The sequence below is a fragment of the Tympanuchus pallidicinctus genome, unplaced genomic scaffold (genome assembly GCF_026119805.1).
Source record: "Tympanuchus pallidicinctus isolate F22 unplaced genomic scaffold, pur_lepc_1.0 scaffold22, whole genome shotgun sequence".
Classification (NCBI taxonomy): Eukaryota; Metazoa; Chordata; class Aves; order Galliformes; family Phasianidae; genus Tympanuchus; species Tympanuchus pallidicinctus.
In genome coordinates this window covers 37,971,658-37,999,024 of record NW_026294739.1, presented here as the reverse complement: position 1 = coordinate 37,999,024, position 27,367 = coordinate 37,971,658, and the positions used below count along the sequence as shown (strand labels likewise).

The 27,367-nt window shown below is 36.1% G+C and overlaps 1 protein-coding gene across 11 annotated transcripts in view; it reads right to left on the bottom strand.

Annotated features, from left to right (window-relative positions):
- Positions 1–27,367, bottom strand: part of CHD9 (chromodomain helicase DNA binding protein 9) — an 83,396-nt gene that overhangs the window by 16,332 nt on the left and 39,697 nt on the right. For all 11 annotated transcript variants that reach the window (XM_052685211.1, XM_052685209.1, XM_052685213.1 and 8 more), the window contains 21 exons: positions 21,700–21,811; positions 18,485–18,631; positions 17,764–17,832; positions 17,622–17,677; positions 16,313–16,430; positions 15,760–15,846; positions 14,246–14,383; positions 12,459–12,580; positions 11,332–11,575; positions 10,082–10,258; positions 9,095–9,238; positions 8,379–8,634; positions 7,393–7,603; positions 5,973–6,168; positions 5,278–5,445; positions 4,524–4,703; positions 3,755–3,865; positions 2,873–3,069; positions 2,093–2,292; positions 1,433–1,592; positions 621–710 (listed from right to left, as the gene is read on the bottom strand). In XM_052685211.1, coding sequence (XP_052541171.1) covers positions 621–710; positions 1,433–1,592; positions 2,093–2,292; positions 2,873–3,069; positions 3,755–3,865; positions 4,524–4,703; positions 5,278–5,445; positions 5,973–6,168; positions 7,393–7,603; positions 8,379–8,634; positions 9,095–9,238; positions 10,082–10,258; positions 11,332–11,575; positions 12,459–12,580; positions 14,246–14,383; positions 15,760–15,846; positions 16,313–16,430; positions 17,622–17,677; positions 17,764–17,832; positions 18,485–18,631; positions 21,700–21,811 — 3,183 coding nt within the window. The remainder of the gene's footprint in view (positions 1–620; positions 711–1,432; positions 1,593–2,092; positions 2,293–2,872; positions 3,070–3,754; positions 3,866–4,523; positions 4,704–5,277; positions 5,446–5,972; positions 6,169–7,392; positions 7,604–8,378; positions 8,635–9,094; positions 9,239–10,081; positions 10,259–11,331; positions 11,576–12,458; positions 12,581–14,245; positions 14,384–15,759; positions 15,847–16,312; positions 16,431–17,621; positions 17,678–17,763; positions 17,833–18,484; positions 18,632–21,699; positions 21,812–27,367) is intronic.

Here is a 27,367-nt window from a genome sequence, read left to right as displayed (position 1 = left end):
ACCAGTAAGAGAGAAAGAGTATTGAAACAGAAACAACATATCATAATCTTTCTCTGAATATTCTGCCAACTTTGGGTTGGCAGTTTGAGTTTACAAAACTTAAAGCCAAAAATTATCTGCTTCTGTGTTCAATGGGATGAGGCAGACTTCTTTGTGAATATTTATAACAGCTTTCTGAATCAAATTAAAACTTTATATCCACCACAAATTCTTGAAGTTTTGAGTGCAAGAATTCCCAGGCAGAAGTACTTCCACAGTTAAGTAAAAAATAACAACGAAATATGCAGCACTTAACCAGAAGTGTGCAGAAAGATCAAGGAAAAACCCACCAGTTAGCATGTAAGGTATATAATTTCATCTTTCACTTACTTTTTCAGCCTATTTTATTTTAATAGTACTATACATTGATAGGTTTCCCATTTCATAGTAGTCAAGACTTCTCCACATTGAGTACATACAAAGCGTTTTGTGGACAGAGCAAATGAAAGCACTTCTCCCAGAGCCTAAATAGACAAATATTTCCTCACAACTACTCTTATTTAGATCTGGAAAGACTCCATTTTCATTTCATAAGTTTACACTTAAAATGAACAAGCAAAAAAAGCCTCCATATAGCTCACCTGGCATCAGTTCCATCAAACACTTTTTGAAATTCATTACCAATCACTTCTTGTTTTAAGTAATACAGCATTCTTACTCGAAGCAAGACCCTAAAGGGAAAAAAAAAGAAACGTATTTGTACTCTAAAAGCTTTTTTTTGTTGTTCTGTCTTTTTTTAAATAACACCACAAAACTTTCAAACACTTCCTTCAGTTAGGAGAGGAGACAAGCTCCAGTTCCTCCACCTTGCACTTCTTTATTGCTGGTGTTTCGTTACAAAAAAACAAAACAAAACAAAAAAAAGAACCTTTCATCGAGCAGAATACCCCTCACTTGCCTCATAAAATACTGTTAAGAACAAAAACAATATTTCCCTTTTCCTATTCAGAAGATTCCCTTAGAAATATTTCACTGAGCTGACAATAAACATCTTTTACATTCCTTTTCATTCCTCCTCACTTAGAAATTTAATTAATGTGGCTTCTCCTTGTTTTATCTCAGTTCTTGACTACAGCTATGAAGTTTGCAAGCAGAGTATGACAAGTTTTCTTATAGAGTATTCCTTTATCTAAAATAAGCTCATTCATTGTTACTAGTCAAGCAAGCCAGCCCACATTCTCAGCAGCCTAGCCCCTCACCATTGAAATATATACATTTTTTTGTAAAGGAAAACAGAATTATTTAAACATGAACACCTAATCTAATAAACACCATAAAAATTTGTTTCTTCATAGCAAAACAAGGAGCATCTTAAAGCTGAAGACAATGACAAGAAGAAAAAATCTGCACATAAAGAACAAAAAAAACCATTCACACTTTAACTGCTGCTTACTTGTTACAGTGGTGTTTTATGTGCTTTTTGTATCCTTCATCTTGCAACAGATGTTCTGGATTGTACTTTCGAAGCCATTCTGCTTTGTGTATATCAAAAGTGCTAGCCTGGGTCTTCACTTTTTTTCCTTTTCTTCCTCTAGGCACAGGTGCTGACAGGCCTGTATAATTTAAAACATGATACAGTAACAGCAATAGGTAGGCACAGAGCTCCTCTGACAGTTACTGTTACTAAATCCTACTGCAATACTGTGACCTGCAACACAGAAAATACACTATCCTCACAGCTTCTCAATAGGAAGCATTTTCTCTTTGTTTCGTGTCTGAGAGCATCTCTCAAATACATTTCAGAAACTCAAGGCAAACAAGGAGTGGGGGAAATAAACTGTTGTCAACTACAATGACAAAGAACAGTTTCTTATGAATTGAAATGAAAAGAAAGCTTACACACAGTATGCCAACCCATTTGGCACTCTGATTTGCCATCAAACCCAAAGCAAAGCAGAAGTGAAACTTCTTTTTCCATCAATTGATGTAGGCATCTGGAGTAAGTTCTGTATATTTCAAGCAGCACACTTTCAGGCAGCATTTTTAGCTTTGATTACAGCAGTATTCAGAGGTAAGTGTACGTGAAGCTATTTAACTGCAAAAAATACCTTACCAAGATGATTCTGCAACTCTCGTGTTTGCCCATCTTCTGTTGGAGTAATCAGATCCCATATAAAACTTTTTATTTTCTCATCCCCTCTGTAGTGAACAAGACAATAGGCTAAGAGAGCTCGGCAAATTATCTCCACATCCTGTTCATTTAGCTGTCTCTTGAAGCGACCATGTGATAAAATCTCTCTCCATCGACCCCACCTAGTCCAAAGAAAAACACACAGTAGCACTTAAAATTCATACACTACAGAAGCCTGCAGGCTTATTTTTTGAAAAGGAAAGCAAAAAATCCTAGAGGAATTCCACTTTTTTCTTCTGCTTAACTTACTGAGTGGAAATATGAAAGAAGTGTCCCCAACAAACTGTTTGAAATTGCTCTAAACAAAATTTGTCTGCTTAGAAGAAAAAATATAGTTTTAGGCTCATTTATCACAGTCATTTATCTTTCCGAGGGGGCGGGAGTGAGTGAGGGGGTGGGTGAGAGAAGACCTAAGATTTTATTTACAAAACTAACACATGACTTAAGTATGCTAGAAATGACTGGTTAGATTTTCAGTTCCTATTCAAACTTCATTGAAATACAAGACTTAGAACTTTTGCAAAAATCGTAAATCTTAAAATGCTTAGGATCACATCAGACAGTAAGGAGGCTATATACAAAGTGAATATGCACACACATTTATTAACCAGTCAAGATCTATGCCAGCGTGTCACTCCATAAATATAAGCACCTTCTAAAATTATTACTGTTTCCCAGAACAAAGAACACTATATGCCATACCCATAGACCAGTAGGTTTTTCTCCACACGAAAGCACTCCGTTCTTCCATATCCGTTGGAACGGTCACAAGGCCTGCGGAGTTTGGGCTTATCCTCCCCCTCGCTCTCCACTTCAGACAATTCAGCCAGTTCGTCTTTCGTAGCACTGAAGGGCCTTGTTTGTTTTCTAATTCGTGGGGTATCAATAACCAGGCTGTTCTGTAAAATTTCAAGCAAATCCCATTAGAGAAACAGTTGGTAAGTTTTGCTTAAGTAGGTGAATTTACTTTAAAAATGAACAGTCTCTAAAGTTACAAATAGGTCTTTTGCACATCATTGAAGATATCCGTGTATAGCACATATAATATTTTGTGGTATTTAAGATAACAACAACAAAAAGTTTAGTACCACGATGCCAGCATGCTGCTTACAAACCATACTCGATACCTCCTCTGAGCTGAATACTTACACTACATGTTACCCTCTATCAGTAAAAAAGGTCAACAAAACCTTTATGGAACTGACTGCATGGCAATGTCTTCAAGCATCAGTCACAGCGAAGACATTATGCCTTTCACTGAGCTATTTTCCAGATTCCAGAACGGGCTTCACAGTCAGAAAAGAAAATAATCAGAATAATTACATCTTCTAATTGTTTTCAGAACTTTAAAAAATAAATATATATAAAATATATCAGTAATGCCCAAACTCTCTTGGGACAACAGGGAGCTAGGAAATTACTGAAGTTATTGGTGGTTGATATCCTATGCAGAAACTAACCACCACAGAAACAAATTCACATCGAAGTATTAAAAAAAGACACACACCAAAAATTCTGCATTGCTAACTAAGAATTAAACAGCAAGGACACACTTGAAAAAAACTGCAATATGACAGTACTTACTCGGCCACTGATAGCATCTATATCTATTTCTGCTTTTTTGGCCCATTTCTGCCAGAAGTTGGGATCATCTAGAGAAATATCAGTCCTGTTTCCAGATGCAACAAAGCTAGCCTGCAAAACATTAAACTAAATCTTACTAGCAGCATACATGAACATACATGAGAAGTCTGTAGGGTTTGAACGCCCCAGTGCTGAGAAGACTGCGTAACTTTATTCCTACAAAATCTCCTGAGTTGCTGTTAAGCTTTTAGAAGTTACTTAACAGTGCGAAGTAACTCAGAAGTTCTCTTCCCCCTTAATTTTTTCAATTCTGACCTATAATGAATGAGAAAAATCTAATGAACTTTTTGGTACTACCAGGAGAGAAGAACATTAAGCAGCAAGATTATTCTGCTTCTAAGTTTGAATTTAAATTACTCGAATGGAAAAAAGTAGAATCTTTTGAAGAGGCTTATCAGCATTTGGGGATTTAATCTCATGCAAAATTACTCGCTTGAGGGAAATTTCAAATGATTATTTAAACTACCAACAATCAAAGCATGAGAGCATGGAATACGCTACGTTTCAGAAGGTCTTTAAAAAACTAACACCCTGCTTTTAGGAAAAAAGAGAAGATTCTTTTTTCCAACTCTTGTGATGAAAAGATAGAGATGATCACATTCCCCTACAGGTTTTTACTTAATCCATGATTAGCAGGATACTTTCCCCTTTTCTTTTTCCTAACACGTACAGAACTATACTGTCAAAGACCAACTTGCTGCTTCCATACCTTGGCAAATGTGGAGCCCCTTCCTTCTGATTCAATTGTGATAGTTTTGGTACGCCGCTGCAAAATTTGGTCGATGTCTTCCTCACAGAATTTGGAGCCCTCATCTTCTTCATCCATAATGGCACCATACGCACCTCTTCGAAGCAAGTCTTCTATTTCTTTTTTAGAGAGTTGTTGGATCTGCATAAATAAAACACGTGTTGAAAAGCCTAGGAAAATCCTCCCAAAACGATATTTATTTCTTCTTCATTGCAATGCTTCTGCAACCTAGCTACAGCTTTTATATTCTAAATTAAATATCTAAATAATTAATCATTAAGAGAGAAGTCTAGTTAACAGCTGAAATACTTTGCTATGTACTTATTTTTACATGCATCTGTCTCTGGTTGTAGCTATACTCAATACTGTGATGAACAGAAGGTTTCAAACCTACCCTTTTATACCAGATACAACTCTCATCTTATTGGAGATCCACATATTAATGCAGGAAGACAAAGGGATACAAACGGCAACTTTTCCCACTGTATTAACTTAGTTATTATTTACCTCATAACTTAAGAGGCAAGAAATAGGGAAAGACTTTCCAGAATAACTGCTACCACACTTATAAGTCATATCAACTATTTTTAGTCATATTAAAAAGGACGGCAGAGAGGCAGGCAGTAGAAAAATGCCAACTTCTATGATTTACAGTAGGCCTCATGTGACTACAAAATTTTTTTTTTATATTTTTTTAGAAAATAAGTCTACATACACCACCAACACTGTTTTCTCTTCCACTCATACTCTGTAAGACAGCCTTATCCAGTCCCAATTTCAGACTTGCTCTGTCAAACATCTCTCTTTCATACGAGTTACGAGTTATCAGTCTGTAGACCTTCACTGCTTTGTTCTGACCAATCCTGTGACAACGGGCTTGAGCCTTTTGAAGGAAAGGTAAAGAGCAGTAAGAAATTAGACTATTTAAGAATAAAAAAGACTATTTAAGAATAGCATAAGATTCAAGAAGTTTATCATGTGCGAGCATAATCTTAAAAATAACAGTACAAGCTTAGAAAGAAATCAAGTGACCATTTACTTAAACTCCTAAACTTGATTTGCTGCTTTACCATACACCATAATTAATTTCTGTATTACTCAGTATATGCAGAATCCAAATCTAGTGCTGTCTTGGTTTTCATGTCATCAAAATCTTTATGAACTCAGACACTGTTGTGCTGTACATGTAAAAGAGTAGTCAGTTTAAAAGAGAAAGTCAGGACCAGATGAAGTCATCCGGGTTTCATCTGTGTAGGCAGAAAGCACTCACCAGTAAACATTAAACACGTGCCTTAACAACACTTCAATGTTTAAAAATGATGCAGGTTCGAAATAAAGACTGAATACTCCAAGAGATCAAATTCATATCAACCAAGTTTGACTCCGCAGGTCAATGTTCAATGCATTTACCTGCAGATCATTTTGAGGATTCCAGTCTGAATCAAAAATTATGCATGTATCTGCTGCAGTCAAATTAATCCCCAAACCACCAGCTCTGGTGCACAGAAGGAACACAAAGCGATCGGAATCTGGTTTGCTGAACCGGTCAATTGCAGCTTGCCTGAGGTTGCCTCGTACTCGTCCATCAATTCGTTCATACAAGTATCTGGAAATTGTCATACAAATGGAAAATTGCAAAAATTTGTGTAATTTAAAGAGTAGAACAGATCTCTTGCCTGCATATTTATTTTTACAGTGAATGAAAGCTAACTTTTATTATCATGAGCTAACTTTTATTATCAGAAGTCAGAATGAAGCTTGCCTATTTGTACTACTAACACACATCAGGAAGCTCTAACATCAAATATTTAAGAAAAGTTCTTTGTTCGTCAGAGCAATTATCTGACAACACATACCTTTAGACATGTATTACCATGGCATTTAGTTTGCACTACAAACTGGAGGCCAACACATATATTTAGAAGTTTTTCATGTGCTATTTCTGAATCACTGCCTGTGGTACAGAAGCAGGCAGTGTACTTTTGTATTATATACCAAATTGTCTGATCTTGATAGGGGTAACCGAGTAACCTTTACAAAGAAGTACTTGGTGAGCTGTCATTCAACAAACCACACATGGATTTTGTCAAGAGCAGGAGAAATAGAACAAAAAGAACTTCACAGTACCTCTCGCTGCCTTTTATCAAGGCATCAACTTCCTCAACTAAAAGTGGCAAAATTAGAAGCCCAAGGTAAAAATACCACTTCTCTTATCTTTAATAATTAGGAAGACTCCAATAAAACTTCAGATATCAAATAAAACACCCCTGTCTTGCTTAAAAAACGGAGTAAGTACCTTCCACAAATTGCAAATGGAGGCTGAACACGTATCAACTAGTCAAAAAGCTTCATGACCATTTTTCTTCTAATCAGGCATAAAATGGGACAGCAGATAATCTACAGGACCACAGGCTACGTGGCAGGCAGCCATCTCCTACAGTCATTAATTCCACTAAATATGAAGTCTTACCCGCTAACATTTCTAATCAAACAGTAGCATAAAGCAAGTTTCGGTTTCTGTGGATTTCAAAAGACTGTACTTCTAGATATGATATACTAGTCTAGATCTAGTTGTATTAGAAAAGAAAAAGGAATCATTTCATGCTGGATTGTTAAATATTACTGTAAAGTTAAAAGTAGTATATTAAACACAAATATAAAACACAAAATACCAAATGTTAGCTCAGTTCAAGTAAATAGCCTTATGAAACCAAACCACAGAATCACAGATTACCTACAGTTCACATAGAAATACTGCTTTTGGTATGCTGTTTCCCATAACATCCAAAAATACTGAGACCAATAAACTACACAGTATGCACAGTATTACCTTTTATGTATGAGGTAATCCTCCAAAATATCAAGGCAGCGCACCATTTGAGAGAAGATAAGGACTTTGTGGCCTCCTGCTTTCATTTTTGGAAGAAGTTTATCAATAAGAACCAATTTACCAGCAGACTGGATCATTGCTTGTAGATGGAAGTCTGGAGCAGTTGGGCTATAAGTTTCTTTAAATTCTCCAAGGATTTTCTCTTCAGCACCTATCAAACAGTACCTCTTAGTACCTACAGGCATAAGCTACAGAAATCTGTTCACATACATATAGGAATAAGCTACCAAAAAACCCACAACAATGCCTCTATATACTCTATATAACCCTGGCTAGCCACTGCTGGAGACATAATAGGTCTGGATGGACCTGATGTCTATTAAGAGCATCTATTTCTATGCTTTTTGAAGTCTTACACTCCTAAGTAGAACAACACTGTAAAAAAGAACCATCTAAAACTGAGTATCTCTAATTTGCAAAGTGAAAAATACAACTTGTTCAGTGTTGGATAAGAAAGTAATTTAAAAAGTCCTTTATACAGCTGAGGTATTTAAAATAAGACATGAGTCTTGAGTGGTATTTTGAAGACCTTTTCTGAAGTCCCAATCTGACTGAAAACACAGTAAAATTTCTAAGAAGTTCAGATGCATTTTCTTGCAAGTAGGAAAAAGATAAGTGAGAAAAGCACCAAAAACTGACACAGATGATATAATCTGTAAAAAGAATTATTTTTTTTTTATAAGTTCACTCTTGATGCTGCTTTCAAAGAGGTATAACATTTCCATATCATAATCAATTATAAATATCTTGGGAAACCATACAAAAAAAGTTCACATTTCAGGTCTCAAACACACAACTGCCTTACACTTTGCCTAAAGTCTGCCAAAAATGTTTCCACCTCATCCGATAGTTCTTAAGTAGTTTAAATCAAGTACAGAAATTCAAATTCAAAAACTGAATTCCATTTTGATTTCTCATGTACTTACCTTTGATGAGATAAGGATGATTACAACATTTTCTGAGTTCCATCATAGTGTTAACCAAATTTGGTACGTTTGCTTGCCCAGCTCCTTTAGATAAGAAAGCAAAATTTTTCTCCAAGATTGCTCGATAGTATTTCTTCTGAATATTTGTTAGTTCTACTTCAATTATAGTCTCTTCCTTAGGAGCCAGCTTTTTTTCTACATCTTCTTTTAATCGCCTGAGCATCATGGGTTTCAGGATAGCTTGTAATTTCTGAACCTGAGTGAAACAAAAGTTTTTTGGACACACAACTTGTAGTTAAATACAAAAAAATTTTAGACTTACACTGCTTTTTATTTCCATCCCTACATAAAATGTTTTCCAGGTATGATGTCATCTTATTTTTAACCTCAGATTACTAAAGAAATGTTTGGCACACTTAAAAAACATCATGCCTACAAACTGCCTATGAAGCCAGAAAATCTCAGGTTTTATTCTTCTCCCTCTTCACTTGCTATATTTACAAAATCTATCCAAAAAAGATGAAAATAACTTAGTATTAACATGGTAATTTTGCAATTTAGACTGCACTTTAAAATTTATCAGAGTATTGTTCCAAGTAATGTCAGTTTCTAACTATTGCTAATGCAGTAATGGTTAATACACAAACTAACAGTTTCTCCTACAAGTCACATGCTCAAATACTCAAGCTCAAGATGAACTAATTCAACGTGCAAACCTGCTCCTCTGTTTTAAGGTCTCCAAATTCTTGCATGAATGTTGATTCAGCAGGAAAACGCAATGGTTCAAGAAAATGAAGAAGACTAAATAACTCTTCTACTGTGTTCTGCAGTGGTGTACCAGTTAACAGCACTTTATGTTCCTACAAAAGGAAACAGAAATTACATGAATTACATGCAAATGCTTGCTACGAAGTTATCATGTCTGAGTGTCATAACCTGACATTAGCAGCTCTGTATTTTACTAAATACTAAATACAGAGATAGATGGATTAGTAGTAGATGAATAGTAAGTATTTTCAACCAGCTTTTCTTTAAATCTTGTCTTCCTTCAGCCATAATGAATAAATGAATGCTTCAACTTGGCCTGCGATTTTCATACAAATCTAATCGCCCTCTCTGCACACTGAGAAAAATAAACACTAAACACATATCAGAAAGCAAAATAACTTCTGACAACACATAGCGATGAGCGGATCAAAATAAGTCAAGTTTGGAGAAAAGAACAATCCAAACCCAGTCATGGAGCACCTTGTAGCAATGCTCCAAAAATCCTAAGACTCACGGTAGTAGGTGCTTTTTGTAAAGCTACCAGAGTATCAAGCAAAATCCAAACTGCAGGATTAGATAATAAGCCTGCCTTAGCAAATTCCAGGAGTTGCTTAGCACTATTTTAAGATTAAGGAGACCATATTAAAGGAAGCCTTCATAGTAATCAAAACAGGCTTTAGAACAGTATCATCACAAATAGATTCTACTTACAGTTAAAGCTGAGCATTCCTTTTTTTTTACCCATCAAAACCACACAACCATCAGGTCTCAATAGCACATACATCTGAAGAGACTTTCAGGAACCTGCCTCTTCACAGAAAGACTGCTTAAAAAGTCTTTTCTGACAGGTAAACAAGCTTGTGATTTATCATATTCTACATCATTTTACAGAAAACAAGTGGAATTAAACAACAGAAGTGAAAAGCAGTACTCACAAGGTTCATTAATTTTAGTCCTTCTAACAGTTTGCAGTTTCTGTTTTTCAGTCTGTGCGCTTCATCAATAATAACACATCGCCACTCAATTGCATTTAGCTCTGGACAGCCACCAAGAATCATTTCAAACGTTGTGATAATGGCTTGGAATCTGTAGGTACCTCGAACAATACGTCCCTAGAGATTCATCAATGCAAAATTTGTTATGTCACACTGAATCAGGTCAATTTAAAGATCTTGTTGACATTTTACTCTAAGCTGGATACCAGATTTTATATTATAACTTAGCTTGTCAGCCTAGGCTGACGTTAACTGTGCAGATCTTGTATCTACATAACATCAATAGGAATTCAGTATTATCTAACCAACAGTATTTTCTAACCACTTACGAATTTCTAATAGTTTCAGAGGATGCATGTAGATAATACGACATTTTTAATCCTGTAAAAATCTGAAAGGCTGACAGAAAAAAATGAGTCAACCCATCAAAATGTGACAGCAATATGACAGTTAGCACTCACACAGTTATGTACGAAAAAATGTCAGCTGACAGCTAAACAAACACTTCTAACCTAGCTAGATCAACTACATTGCTCTGATAAAGAATACAGAAGGCATTCAATACAACAGATAGTACACAGCAATTCACAGGGAAAACATTCTTTTATTAATTTTAGCTACCTAAAAATAAGTTTCTGCTTTACCAGTAATATAGAAACGTGATGATTCTTTTTTTTTTTTAAATACCTGCCTACGTAAAATATATAAAAGAGGCACAAGAAGACTAAAAAAAACCCTATGAAATCCAATTAGATAATGTTAACGTGAAGTAATAAGAGAAAAGCAAACTGTACACAAGCAAGGCTAGTTTACAGTAATGAAAATAGCAGCTATATAAAGGAAACAGTTTAATCAGCTCTATTTTTGTTCTTACTGCTCTTCTCATTCAGACTCCAACTGCAACTATCTGCATACACATTAATCTCCACATGTTATCTGTATCACTTTGATTGAAGAACTCCTCTTAGCATACCAAAGCATTATACATCTTGCTGCAACCACTTCCACAAAATTTACTCAGTAAGAATATGATAAAGATTTAGAGAAATAAAAAGCTTAAAAAAACACAATGGGAATGTAAATAGGCTTTCTGTAAGATATATGTACAGCTAATATAAAGTGAACTTTTCAACCCTACTAGCTGAGATGTAGCTTGGGAAAGACAGTGCACGTAAGTGATGTTACGATACCTGGGAGTCCCTGAAGTACATTTCATATTGCTGAATCATCTGCCTGCTGATCATACTTCCATGGTACACTACAACGTTAAGGTCAGTCCACGTGCGAAATTCTCTTTCCCAATTTGTTATAGTGGAAAGCGGAGCTATGATCAGAAAAGGCCCTCTTATACCAGACAGGAGGATTTCATAGAGGAATGTAATTGACTGAATGGTTTTGCCAAGACCCATTTCATCTGCTAAAATGCAATTTCGTCTGAAAGTAAAATACATTTATTTGTTATTCAGGTCAAAGAAAGTACAGTGCTCAAGCTGTTACTCAAAAGGACAATTTATAAAACAAAGCTCAAATATAACGGTTCAAAACAATATTCAGAATTGAGGTACTGCAACAGACACTCCTACATTCACTGGTTTTGGTGAAAGAATAAGTTAATGCACAAAACCACAGTTTTCAATCATGTTTAGCACTGGCAAAACCTCGGCACAGAAGGTTCCATGAGGCTGTCTTAGAGAAATATCATGAGGTTATTTTTTTGGGACCACATCTGCCCCAACTTAAAGAAATTCAAATCAATCAGTTTTCCTGTAAGCACGCCCACCATAATGAATCTTCTAGAGATCAATAATCTCCATACAAGTCACAAATACAAAGCATCCCAGCTACCATTACACAAACAGGATGAAACAAAGCATCAGTGCCAAACTTCCCCTGAATTTCCAAAACCAAAACTGAGGCATATAATCAAACAACTATGCAAAGAACCACTGGGTGCTCACGCTCAGCCACATATTCCAGCTCTTCACTCTGTTAGCATGCATGCTCATACAGCTACGGAGAGCATGATTGAGAATTGAAAACATTTTTTTTGTAGATCATGCAACTATGAAGTAAAATGTTATGACTGAAAATATATCTTCAGTGAATTCGACTCTTTTTTGATTTGTTTTCTTTTATTCCTGTTGATAAAAACATAGTTTTCAAAGTTTCAAAGGAAGAGCAATTCCTTTTTTCCATTGTATCTTTTCAGCTCTAAGCAGAGAAACAAAGATAAATTTAGTTAAAACAGTATTAATTCCTCGTAACACTCACTCCCTGTGTTAAAACATTCATGTTAACAAAAAATCCATGCATTTACCTATTGTACCAGTTGAATAGAAGCCAGTTAAGTCCTTCCAGTTGATATTCCCTGAGCTGATTGCCATTTTTATATTCCCTTGAGTGTTCTATCTTCTTCCATGAGTTTGGAGGTGGTCGGTCCTTTAAAAGAAAAACGAGTACGAAAGTTAGCATGTACTTTTTAATTTCCCCCAAAACAGTTCCACTCGCTTTTCCTCAAGCCTAGCCACCCAAATTTAGAAGGAAATTTCTTAGCCTTTAAACTGGGATGCTGTCACTGTTGACATTACTTACTAATGGCCAGTCTGTGGAAAACTGAAATTTGTATTTGCCTATTTAAATTAATACTTGTAAAATTAGAGATTATACTATAAAAATATTAAGGACACAAAACAACAGACTAACAGTATCAAAATATGTTATCTTAATCTCCCTGGCTCCAAGCTTGGGTACTCAACAGACTGGCAATTAAATTACAGCAGGCAACCTAACAAAGAAACCATGAAGTTGTTTTACTGCAACTAAGTAGGATTCCACAGGAGACACTTTCTTCAACAAGCTCTATGTTACAGCTTGAACAAATTCACAAATTCAATCAAAACAGTTTTAGTAAGATGTTTTCTGATCAGCTGCACTTTTCACATTTCCCATGGTTTATGAAAGCTTGTATTTACTCTTGACTCATGTAGCCTTATCTGGCAACTCGGAACTGAATTCCGTGACTCTGTCCTTCCAGTGTCAGCATCCTCTGGCACCCCCTCCCCAAGCAGGGGTTGCTTTCTCCTCCCAGCAGCTGCTGTTGCCTCCTCCCCTCCACCACCAGCAAGCATCTCCCCACATCCCCACACCAGGAGGAGCCACGCTCCCGCTGGCAGGGTTGCACTCAGCAAATACTTGCTTGTATGTGGTGGAGCCTGGAACAAAAAATACTTGTTGCTGATGCTGTCATGGCTATCAGTAGTACACTGCACTTCAATAATTCTTTTTCTCCAAGTCAAATACAGTAACAGAGATGTATATTATTAAGGCCTTCTCAAATGCCTAAATAGCAGGGTTTTAAATAAATACCGTAAAAATGAAAAATCTAATCTTAAGAGGTTAGCCGTGACTACTGTCATTATTTGTAGACAAAAGAAGATTAAAATAAAATCCTACAAATTAAAATACTGTGCATATTCAGTTACATAAAAAAAATAATTAGAGCAAGTGTGGTGTACCACTCCTATGTCTTAAGTCAGGGTAAGCAACGACAGTGACATACACAGGACTTTAAATAGAAGTAGTATTTTTTTCCCCTCCTACTCTGAGACAGAAGATTGATAACTTAAAGACAACACACATTTCCTTGTTACATGTATTTTTCTTCCTTTCAGCTATCTCGTTATTAAAAGAAGAAAAATGAAAGCAGGAAGTAATTATGGAATCTGTTTGACAGGCCTGCTTGTCAACTTCCTTTAGTGCTAAAGCACAAGACTTCACTTGGGTTTCTGCAAGAGGATGAATACATTTTATTCTGTTTTCTCCTCATCTTAATGGTGCTTAGATTCTATAATAGCCGTTTTCAATGTGCTGCTCATCACTTAGTTAAAAGCTTAAAAAGTTGTAATGCTTCATATTTTCTCCAAATGTTTATTCTTTTTAACAGTTACAATTTAGATGAAAATATTATCCTTAGGTAACTCGGGTAAGCTCACAAATCCTTTACACAGAATGTCAGTAAGTCTCACACTTTAACACAGAAGTTTACAGTGGAGAAGATAAAATCTAAGTTACCAAGACAGACAAGTAAAATAGGCATAATTTTACCAATCTCCTTGAGTCAGGCCTGGAAGCTTGCAATTGTTCAAATTCTTCTATTTTTGCTTGATCTACATCTTCTTTCAGCTCCCACGTACTGTCTTCATATGGCAATGAACACCATTTTACTAAATAGTAAACAACAGGCTGCAGAAGAAAATTCTGAATGTTATCAGCTTTCAGTTTAATATACAGACTGTTAATATACCTTACTATATGAGGAGCTAACTTATGGGATATACCTGGAAAGAAAAATACATTTCTAATACTTTCTGAATAATCTATGTACTTATCCTTGTCTCCTCATTCTTTTAATTTTTTTTTTTACTTCTTGTAGAATTTCAGAGTACTTTTTAATCCTGCTTACCCACATGTAACTGTCAGTCTTAGGGAAGATGAATTGCTATGTTTCTGGTAATTGTGGAAATGACCAAAAAAACCCAAAAGAATGTAACAGATGTGCTGCCTAGAACATATCCTTCATTCTCAAATCAGGCTACTTAAGCCATTTTTTTAATCTTGCTTTCTTGCTCTGTAATAGCTTTCCAGGTACAACAGTTGGACCAAATGTAATGCCTCCTACCTATTTCCATGAAAACTGCAGATACAAAGAGCACAGTAACGCTATTTGACAAAGTTCTCAGCTACAATTCACTATTTTTCAACACAGTCACCACTATTAGCTCTGAGACTGACTACATGCTGGGATTGTAAAACTGCTCACCTGTCTGCAATGTGACCAGTTTTTCATGTTGCTATCACCACTGCCAAAACACACCACCCACCACCCCACAGAGCTGGGTGCATCCACTGTTTGGTCCCCATAAACGTTAAGCAAGCATCAATGAATGTCAGTGGGTGTCATTTTTTCTGCATTGAGGAATTCAATGACACTTTTGCTTCATCTGCACTTTCATGTCAGACACCATTTGGTCAAACTGCCCCTCTGCTGCCATGTCTCACATGGCAACAAAATGTAATGGACTACTGATGGGAAGGTTCAGCAACTACTGCCACACCATCAACATTCACCTTAGACATTTTGGGCCAAAACTATAAAATATGAGGCATTACTTTTGGAGCAGCCAACATATATTGGGTGCAGGAAGAGCTTTGTTAAACACTGAGGAAGGAGCCCAGTGCCAGCATCTCAACTGCTGATTGTCAAAAGCCTGAGGGTAGAGTGAGAGAAGAAGAGAGAACCGCCATCTGAGGTATTTATTGCTTGCCTTCTTGTGCCTTTTACCACAGTGACTCCTTGTCACTGACTCAACTTACTGCATCAGTAACCCTGTAAGCATCTTCTACTTTTACATATTAGTAAAAAGAAAAGCCATTGAGCTGCGATTTCTATTTAAAAAAACATGGTAATGCAAGGTAATGGCAAGATTGATGTGGATCAATGAAAATATTATTGAGGACTAAAATCATGATGAAATCATGAATGTGTTAACTCTAAAATCTGCTAGAAATACTATTACTAGTCAGGTATATCATCTTGACATGCTTTAAGATACACTTACCTCACCAGTGTCTTTATCTTCACAAAGAGAGACTTCTAATACCCGGTCTACTTCAACATAGTCAGGATTAAAAGGTTCTTCTTCCATCTGTGATATAAGAATAATACATCAGTTGAAAGGGAAAAAAAAAAAAAAAAAAGCTGGCATATGCTGGGATTTGGTCTCATCACAGACAAAATCTGATCAAGAATGAATGAATTCTGTAATTGGAAACTACTGATGCTTTACAAACCACAACCCCTAACTATTTATTTAGCCATAAAGTTTTGTCTTGAGAAGTTTATATATTGGAGAACCTAGCCACACAAAAATAATCTTTCCCTCATTCTCACATGGAAGTAGTTACCCCAATGATCCTGTATTTACCAAGCCATTCAAGCCAGCTTAGGTCAGTGACTCCAGAAGGCCTGCTCTTACAATTACATTAAACAAACAACCCCCAGCTGCAATGCAAACCCAGTCCTAATGGCTAAATTTACTTCTCAGCATTCAGCTGTTGCATTTTAATAGCAAATATTCATCATAACTTTTATTTTGAGTATTTCATACTCACATCTGCAAAAAAGTGAGCTCTTTGTGCTTGCCTTAGTTTGAACCGTTTTATTTTCTGCTGGATTCTTTTATCCTTTAAAAGCTGCTGTTCTGTGGCCCACTCACAGTGGAGATAAGAGCTGAAATTACAGAGATTAACATTAATATATTAATGTAAGCCATGGCTTACTATCTATTTTTAACATAGTTAAAATAATTCAGTTTATAAACCAAAATTTCATTCAAATGAGGAAATATTTTATCATTTAAGACAGAATTCACTGCAACAATTAAAGATTCATTCTTCCAAATAACTGTATCATCTATTATCTTCCAAACATGCATCGAGTTAAGGTAGTATTTTTTCTTTGTCCATAGAACTCTCTGGACTCACAGATTTCTTTCAAGTGGCCTGAGAGGAAAAGCAAGCACATTTAAAAGTGAGCTTTAGTAAGTTCAATTTCTGACATTTTATCAGAGAATATCCATAAATCCACAGATGCAAGCAACAACAGAAAAAGAACTAAGAACATCCTTCAGTGATTGAAGAACTTAACTGGACCTAGCTTTTTCACGTACTTAATGTGAGCATCTCTTCAAGTGTACTACAGTATAGCTAAACTAATCTAAAGAATCAGTGAGGGGCATAAGCAGCAGCAGCAGAGCCCACATCAGAAAGGAAAATGCAATCAGATCCTTTAAGAGGAGAGACATGAAGAAGCAGGGTCGAGGAAGAAAGAAGAATGAGCACCATTTTCAGTGGTAGCCATACCAACTAACTGTATCTCAAGTGAATTTTTCTGAAGTCAGATTTAGTAGCTGGACAAAAAACAGGTATGAAATGGGGAAAAAGACAATATGGAAAAAGCCATTTCTTCATTCCTTATTTCCTGCTTCTGATGTAAATTCATTTCTATAACTAGAAAAGCTTTTTTCTTCTCAAAACAGAAAGTGACACCTACGCCAGCCTCTCCTAAATGCCCGACACTGTAAATCTAAAAGCAGCTCATTTAAATTCATGAAATTAAACTTAGCCTCAGGCAACGTTGCCCCTGTGAATTCAATAAATAAACATTTTCAAAAAACTCTGTTCTTTCGGCAACCACAGCTGGCAGCTTACTGGTCAAAGCAGGTTTCAAAACAGCGTTAACTTGCCAATTATTATTCATAACATAACAAAGATTTTTAGCAATTTTAAGTTTGCAAAGAGAAATCTGAAAAATGACAAAAACTGGTCATAAGCCATCCTCCAGTAGCACAAAACTTTGGTATATGAATATGGTTCCACACTTCAGTCAGCAGCTTCAACTGAACAATGTGGTAATACTTACTAATTCTTGTATTTTACAAAAAACTCTTCTGTTTCTACTGTCATCCCAGCAGATACCTAAGAAGAAAATTTAGAGGAAATGTAAAATGCTGAAGTGAAACATATTTTAAAATATATAATTTCATCCAATGACAATCACTTACTTCTTTCTTTATTATCCTAGAGGATAAGATTTTGTCTACAATTGCTGCATCTTCCTCACTTGGATTCTCCTATAAACATAGGAAAACAATGCTATCATTATAAATAGCAGTAAATGCTCTTTTTTCAAACATATCAGGCTTAAAAGCTTCATCAACAAGAGTGGCTTGTTAAAAGATCAACAATAAAGGTTAACTACAACTTTCAAAGGTAGCAGTCTATCATGACAGTAAAGAAATTTTGCACACAGTGAATATTTCCACTCTTTCTTGAACATACACACGTCTGCTTTAAGGAAAAAATAGTACCTGAATACGATTGTCTTTTTCATTCAACTGATATTTGATTACTACTGTTCAGGCTGCAAAATACATTCCCATACTAAACCAAAATCTTCCAGACGTTTAACCTTAAAATGAAGGCTTTGTAGATTTATAGAGAGAACTATGTGCAAAAGTACAGGTAAAAGCATCAGACTCCATACACACTTTTCATATAAATTCCCTTTACAAGCAGTGGTGATTCCAATGCTTTCCAAAAACAGACTTATTGTTTTTCTGTTGCTAAATTATTCTGATGCAGTAGACACACTGTGACCTTCATTACACAAGGATGGAGAAGCAACAACTCTGGCAGACATGTTAAACACGTAAGTAAAATGAAAACAGTGTAGCATGTGTCAAGCGCAGATTTACCCTGAACACTGAAGCGGATTTTACTCACCACAAATAATTGTAAAGGCTGCTCAGCAGGTAAAGGAGCAGAATTCTTTTTGATTTTTGCAGAAGCTTTAGCTTCTTCTTCCGATTGTTTTCCTTCTCCTTCTTCAGCATACTTTTTCCTTTTAACTTGACGATTTGATCTTCTCTTCTGCATGGAGTAGAAGAAAGCTAAGAAGCTTTACCAAACATTTCCTCTTACACGGATTGCAAATTTCAGAATATTTAAGTTAAACCAAAACCGAAGGCCAAAATTTGATGGAACATATGAAGCATGTGAATCACAGAAAAAATAGCCACTAAATATTATTTTCAAACAACTATGCTTTACCTTTTTCCCTTATGTTTTTCATAGGAATGTTCGATACTTCTATTTTTAGAGTTCAAAAGGAATCACAGAACATCAGGATATATAGCAGATCTTCAATAAGACAGCATCAATAGTTTCAATTTCAATAGTTTCAGAGAACTGATCATCACCAAAATAAAATCAGCAAAGTAAATGAGTTTCTTTGAATTAATTTCATTATAGTGAGCTACACAGCAAAGCAATTTTTTTATTTAGGAAAAGCCATCGGTGATTTCAGTACAGTGCAGTAGTCAGTTGAAGAAGAAAAAGTTGTGAACAGACCAAAACCCAACATCCCTGTTGTTATACAAGCTTCTGCAGAGCAGATATTAAGTAACAACATGATTGCAGAACCAGAACTTTCTTCCTGGCTGTTAAGTTCAACCCTTGGTCTGGCTGGTTGATGGTAAAGGCCTTGCTATACTTAAATGACAACTTCTGAAGTGTTTTGGTAAGTGAGAGAAGTAGTGAAGTATGCACAACACAGCATTTATCAAAGAATGAGCATCAGATTGCTCTTCTGGAGATGCTTGGACAGTGAAACAATCAGCTTTCAACAATAAAGCAGCTAAAATTACTATTCATCAACAAAAAGTGTGTGTGTGGAGGCTGAGGGGAGAGAGGTGTGGTGTGGGAATTTAACACAAAAAGGAACTTCATGTTTTTGTCACGTTACGTTTAAAACAATGCATAAAAACGTTTAAAACAACGTAAAAAAACATTGTCACGTTACAGTTTAAAACAACGATAGGAACATTCTTATTAAAAATGCTAGTTAATAGGAGCTATGCAAAATGATGTAGGAATTAAGAGCAAAAGGTTAAAGAGCTACATTTTATTCATTAAGTAGTTAAAGTTTTCAAAACCTACTGAGGTGTTAAAAAGCATTTTCAGGCTTTCTCAGTATGTCTTTATTTGATGTATGAAATGATTAATAAAACATCAGCAGACATACGCTCTCCAATGTTAATATATAATCTCCCTTGTTTGAGAAACGCTGTATTACTTCCCTGCACTGAGAAATGTGGTCACAAGTAAATAAATATAAACATCTGATGCACAAAATAAATCAACATACTTAAAGAATACACTTACTTGAGAAACTAAGCATACCAAATGAACTAGGGAGAATAACCTAAAATTACTGCTCCCATGGGCTTAGAAATAGAAAGCTACTTGCAATAGGAAAAGAAAATTATGACCATGTTGAAAAATTAAACAGGGAATGAATTAGAGCAGAGATGAAGGAAAGTAATGGATGTTCTTCTTGTTATGCTTCTCCCCAACTCCTCTGCAGTTACCAGAGCAGCGTTATGTGGCATTCAGCAGTACAATTATTTCTTTTCCACGATACCACTCAATATCACCACTCTTTCCCTTCATGCAAGAACTATTTAATACTAAAACTAAAACAGCAAAAAGCCCAAATTAGTAACCAAAAAGAAAAGGTCTCCAATCTTCTGAATTACAGCTGTTGACCCACAAGTTTATATTCATGCGATGAAACAGGAATTTAATCGCTAACCTATAGTTCTTCAGAACATCAAACCACTTTTTACTTCCTTTTACATCTACTAAACAGGCCTTCCACACTAAGACAAACACCCTAAGGAATAAATCATTCCATGCTCCCTTCCAGGTAACATTTACCCCAGGCACTTTATCACCTTTAATAGAAAACTATTCCTGGAAATGGCTTCTGATCCCTTTTCCCCTCTACCATTATAATCTGCAAAATACTAAAGGTCAGCTCTGCATTTGATGATTATTTTCTGACATTATCATCAGATCATACAATTAATTTTTACTCAACAATTTATTATAAATATTGATTACATCTCCTTCAATGAAACTGCCACAGAATAAAAACCTGCACATTTTCAGAATGAAATGTTACATTTTAATGGAATCTGCCCAAAGGAAGAGAGTTACAATTCTGTTACTAATATGCATATGAATAAGATACAATCACTTACATAGTTCATACTTCCTTGTGCATGAATTTTGCAAACGAATATATCAAGGCTATCTATTAAAACAGTGAACACAGTTAAAAGGGAGAGATTCCTGAAAAGAATGACTACCACTTCAACCCTCAATCCTGCACTTCCCTCAGCTGTGTTCTACATTGGTTGCTCTGAAAGTAATGCCTCCTCTATTTGTTTCCATGGAAACTAGAACAGATGCAAAGAGAACAATGACACTAGTTGATAGAATAAACTCCCACCTATAAAACACTATTTTTCCACACAGGCACCACCATCAGGTGATTTGTTCAGATGAGCTGATTGTGACACTCTTCACTTTGTGGTGTGACAGGTTTCCATTTCCATCCAGTGTGCAGCTTGTATTTCACATCACTGTCACCACTGCTGAAATACAACACTCACCACCCCAGTGTGCTCACACCCACTGTTTGGTCTCCATGAACATTCAGCAAGTGTCAATGAATATCATGGGCCCCATTTTTTCCATATAAAGGAATTCAATGACATCTTTGCTTCATAAACACTTCCACGTCAGACATCGTTTTCTCAGACTGCCCCTCTGCTACAAGGCGACAAAATGTAACAGGATATTGACGGGAAGGTTGAACCTCTACTGCCATACCACCAACACCTGTCTCTGATGTTGTGGGCCAACATCATAAAATAGGTTTCATTACTTTTGGAACAGTCCTCATAGATACAACTAGAGCCTACCAGCGTGCTGAAATGATAACATAAAGATTGTCATCTATGAGAGACACGAGTGACAGAAAGAGGCAGTCAACTGCCACTGTATGAAAAGAACTAATTCACTGGACAGATGGGAAGAAGAAAACCTATAGACAAATACAAATTTAAGGGGGAACAATTCTGATCACTTACCTGTGAATCCTCATCTTTCAATGACTTCTGTGGAGTCTGCTTAGCATCAGACAATTCATCTGAAGATTCATTTTTTCTTTTCTGTTTCTTACCCAGCGTGATGATTAGCTTTCTGTTAGGGGAAAACAAATATAACCATCTAAATGAATGCTATATACTAGTTTACTTCAAGCTTAAAAACAGTGCCAAATCTATAACCAATATCCTCAATTCTTGTTAGTATAAAAATCAAAAAGCCCCACACCCTTAAGAATGCAAAACACTTCACAGAACAGAACAGTACAACTTGATAATATGTTTCATACTCCTGCTAGTGAGTTTCTGTACAGGTAAGCAGTTAGCTTCATCTCAAAGTTTTCTGTATCAAATACTATACATCTATAAACAAATATTTGAGATGAATCTAAAATCCAGACTGACAATAAGAAACTACAAAGATAAAACTAGTATAATTGTCATCTGCAGATGATGACAGTAAATAACTTAGTTCAAATAGCTTCTCATTGTAAAATTTCTTCTCATTTATATTTTTAAAATTACCTGGACAACAATCTAAAATGATTCAAAGCTGCCTGACATACGTAGCTTGTATGTATAAGTCTGTCACTGAACAGATAAGAGGAAATTGTACCAATTTGTTTGTCTTAAAAAACACCATAATAAGCCGTATTCAAAACACAGATTTCTCTCTAAGAGCACTGTACTAAAGAAATCAATTCTAAAGAATGAGCACTAATGATTTATCAGTACAGGCTGAAAGGTTATGCTAGAAATTACGACAAAGTAATCTGTTTTATCTAACGAGTCGAAATATTTCCTTTTTCATATTCAAGATGTGCCAACCACTGCTCTTTAAAAATATATTTTACATGCCATCTAATTATCACTTCTGCATAACAGAAATAAGAAAACTGACACAACACACAAACGGTCTCTGCCATTTTACAGAACCAGTGAAGCACAAGACACTAACTTTTATACAGATAACTGCTGTGTTTGATCCCAAAATGGTACCAAATATTGTCCACCTGGAAAGCCACCAAAGAGAAGGTGATGGCTGAAACACTTTCCTCATTTGCTCCTCTTTGGCAGAGTCTAACTAGGAGAATCATCAGATGTTTATGACAATCAAACTAGGAGTCCACAAACAAAATGAAGTTACCAAACATTAGGGATAGATAAAATAACATGGCAGACAAAAAGATTACAGACCTTCATAAAAATGAGTATTTTCACAATGTTTTCAGTTGTTAGCCAGTAGGTTACATTCAGTTTTAAAAAAAAAAAAAGCATTATCTACTTCCATCTTTTTTGACTCAGTATGAACTGAACTTCACTGGCAACACACGATGAATGTGCGAGAAGCACGATGACAAATCTGTTTCCAGAGCTGCCTATTCAAAGCCAACTTCTGGTACCTGGTGTTCACCTCTTTATCTGTCTCTCTTTATCTTCCATTTCCTACACCCAGTACTTGTCTTCAAGTGCATCTTCCTGATATTTTCTTAATATCTTCCCTGCACGTCACTGCTCTGAATGTTTCTTCTTTTCTGTGGATATGATGCCAACAAGAGGAATACATGCATAGTTTCGCTTCCTTCTGATCCAGTGCCCAGAACCACCATGCTCTTTGATATTATAAGTTGCTGATTGACAGCATGGTGCTAAAGTCATGCATTTCTATTAGTAAAAATGCAATCTGTTCATATTTTGGCCAAAAACTTATTAGAAAATGTGCTACGTGAAAACAATGATTTTCAGAAGCCTGAAAACTGGATCAATTCTGAGGTTGTTTTTTTTTTTGACTGAGAGCAAGTTGCTTTGCCAGTTTGTAAATCTCTGCAGGAAAGCATAAAGATACTTGGCTACCATCCCTTCTGCCAAGCTGAAACAAACTGTTCTGAACAGCAACTATCTTTCTGTGAAAAGGAAACAGCACTCTGCAGACTCAGAATAAATCATATCACTAGACTCCATTCCAATTTCACTTTCACTTGTGTTTTTAAAGTATCTTATTATGTAATAGAGAAATAAAATGATTAGGCAAGGTAGATTAATTCAACACTTTTTTTTTCCTTCTTCTTTATCAACAAAGTAAAATAAAAATGATGAGAAACTTACAACAGTGGAAGAGACCAGAAAGAAGCCACCTCAGGAGATATTATTACTTTTCATCCTAAGCTCATAACTCCTGAAGTGTTTTATGTCTACAAAACTATGACTCAAAGCACCACCATTTGAGGAGCAGATCTCTGGATGCTGCAACTTCTTCCTTACAAACTAACAGCCAGTTAGAACCTGGTTCATTCCTGATAAGGGAACAATGCCACTGCAAAGTTGTCAGCACTTTCAAAAGCTTTGGAATTATGAAGAAGCCTTAAAACACTAAACGTGAAGAGGTATTAGAAAAGAAAGAAAATAGCAAACATACATTAGGCATGTAAGAAACAGCACAATATTGCTGACTTTCAAAGCATACCTTTAATGCATCACTTTTAATTCTTAAAACACAGAAACAGTAAATAAGTGATTATCAGTATGTGAAAAGCCACCTTCCAAGTATTTTAATCTGTAGTCAAAGTATTTTATTTAATTACTAGTAATAGAACTACAGCATTAGTGTTTTTAATCACTACAACCTTTGCTAAAAATTCTATTAGCAAAATACAAAGCAGATATCTCCTTGATAAGACTGCGTATCTTCTTCAAATGGGAGATGTACTGGTAGTATAAAAACAGCTGCTCTCCTCATTTCAGCATATGTTTAATAAATAATACTAACACCCAATGTTACCCACTATCTCCTCCTCCATATATATCTCTAATTAATAACTTTTGGATTGCAGACAGATTTTTTTTTTAAGCACTCATCTAGTCTTACTTGGAACAAGCAGCCATTTCAAGCTCATACAGAATGGGAATCATAATGCAAGAAAAAAAAAAAGTTTAGTTATTTTCCTGACAAGACCATAGTGTTGTGCATTCAAATATTTTGCAGTAATTAGCAGACTTAAGAATACATCACTTAAGCACAAGTGATGCATCAAAACTTGAGTTTGGAAGCAGAGGAAACTATGACAAGGAGTCGTGGCTCAGTATGTGCAAACACATCCCAGGAGGATGATGAAATTTTACATTCGTGCCCTTTAAAGGCATGAAAAAAACGGGGTTACTATTGAGTGGAATAAAAAGCTTCAACAAGATCTCTTCCACTTGTGCACAGACCTATTAAACAGCATTTGTCTGACTTATACAAATTATACAATAAGGGAATTCACAATGCCTGATTGCTAGGAATTTCTCAAGACTTTCTTGTATTTAGCCCTAAATGATGCAAGGTCAGCATAATGTGAATGGTTTCCTTTTCCTTCCCCCTTCACAGTAGCAGGAGTGCTGTGAACTGGTGTTAGGAAGGACTCAGATCACCTTAGCAGCACCACATCAACAAGAGAGGATATAAAGACTTTCTACCAGTGTCCACAACTACTCCTTTAGCACATTAAATGATGAAACTATTTCTGATAAATGACAGTAGTTCGGAATTTAAGGGCTACCACTCCGGATTTAATTCTGTTACATCTAATTCCTAAGGCCTGAGGGGGATTTATTTAGTTATAGGTACTCTAATGATATCACCCTTTATATCACTAATGCAGAGCTGCTGCTTTTCATCAGGGCCGTGATATTTAATTTTGTGTTTGAGTAGGTGGGAATACTTGAGAGCGATATAATCTAAATGCCAATCTACTTTTCTGAACAACAGAATGTTCACAAATTTGTAACTCTTCAATCCCTTACATAAAGTGGTAAAAGACGCATTTAAACCAAAAATTCTATCACCTTAAATGGATGAACTGAAATCACAATTTTAAAAGCTTGCATGTCATTAGGAGCTCTATGCAAAACATTACGTGTTTAGGTTCCTAAATAGATGGCTGAATGGACAGCATATGAAGGGTGGCTGTGAAGTCCTCACAAAAATTGTAAAGTAACTTAATTGTAAAGAGTTAAGTTGATCAGAAATCAACATACAAAGGTAACTGGTGACACATTTGGTAACCCTAAATACATTATACACGCATTCTTACACTGCTAATAGCTTGTCATACGCTTGGTAATTAAAAAAAAACAAAACAAAACAAAACTTACTCATTTATCTTTACCAATCTTTATGGCACAGAACTTTACTAATTCTTGGATCCAGTTCTAAACCAGTGGGCTGAAACCACAGGCCTTGCTTCTTCGACTTAAACAGGTCACAGGTTTAATAATCTTAAGTAGAGACTTCAGAAAGAAAATACAGCCTGCCTGGAAAATAATTGCTACTAATTCATAACTAACTGTGATCCATCAGAAAGAATTACACTATAAATTTTCTCTATATGCAGATCTCAAAGGAATCATGACAGAAAATGTGAACAGTTAACATGAAGTCCCCAACGACAAACCAGTTTAATTAGTGAGAAAAGGTCTGTTTGAAATCATGCCATCTCCCCTGTGCCCAAGCACACAGTAGCCAAAACGTGACCCTAGACGAGGGCTGCTCAGTGCCAGCAAAGCTGTGTCGCATTACATCTAAACACAGACTTTTTCTTTTTAAATAGAAACCGTTGGCTCACAAGCAATGTTATAAAAGTCTGTTCAGCAACTAGCATGCCAGTTCCACTCTGCCAGTTCAGCAAGGCAGAGCATATCCTTTTCACAGCTGGATCACTAACTCTAAATCCTGCTCAGGAGCAGCACAGGCCACATTACTCACTAGCAATGCCTGCGAGCGTAATCCAGGTAACAACCTGCTGTTTGAGCATTGACTAGAGAAGGCACACTCAGGCCCCGTTTGATAACAGAGGGGATGTGAAAGATCAAGTTAAAAGCAAGCAGGGGTCACCTGCACAACGAGCCTGACTTCAGCCCCTCTGAGAGGCACAGCTCCTTCCCCCAGCCTGGTTCCCAGCATCCCAATGGAGCTGAGCTGTAACCGTTAGTGCCAGTTCCAAGCGCCTCCAGAGAGACGGCGCAGCGGGCAGCAAGGCACTCTGCAGGGATGGATGTGTCACAGCCCAACTGCCTTTAAAAGGAAAGCCGGACGCATTTACACAAGTTCTTCACTACAGCCTAACGTGCACTTCATTTGTTTCTTCAGTGTACACCTTCACTGTCTGTAAAGCTGACCGTTTCATTGCTCATTAAAGAGCTGTACCAGATAAACAACTTTCAACTGCTATAAACTTATTTTTTATTATTTTAATGACTTTTTTACTGTCTTCAGGTTTTATGCTTGCATTTAAGCAAGAAGAGTTGCATATAAAATTTAGTTGTGTCTTCCCCTTTAATATCTTTTCCTTTGAGGTTTCTACAGCTTACAGAAGTTTTATTTCCCAAAGAAAGCCCAAGGTTTTCACGAAATTCAAGTTCTCCCTTCTCCTTCTCACCTAATAAGGTGCTTCTGCCTTCTAACATATTACTTCAACATGATAAAACTCTTAAGGTTCAGTGGGAGTTTAATTTTATGAATAGGCAATTTTTAGCCATCCTAGAGTAAGTGTTCTACTTACATAAGATCAATAGTTACATTGGCATAGTAAACACTCATAGGATTATTTTTAAACAAATGTCAGGGTCTTCTTGCAATTAGTGCTCTTCAAAATCACTGCAGTACGTACTCTTG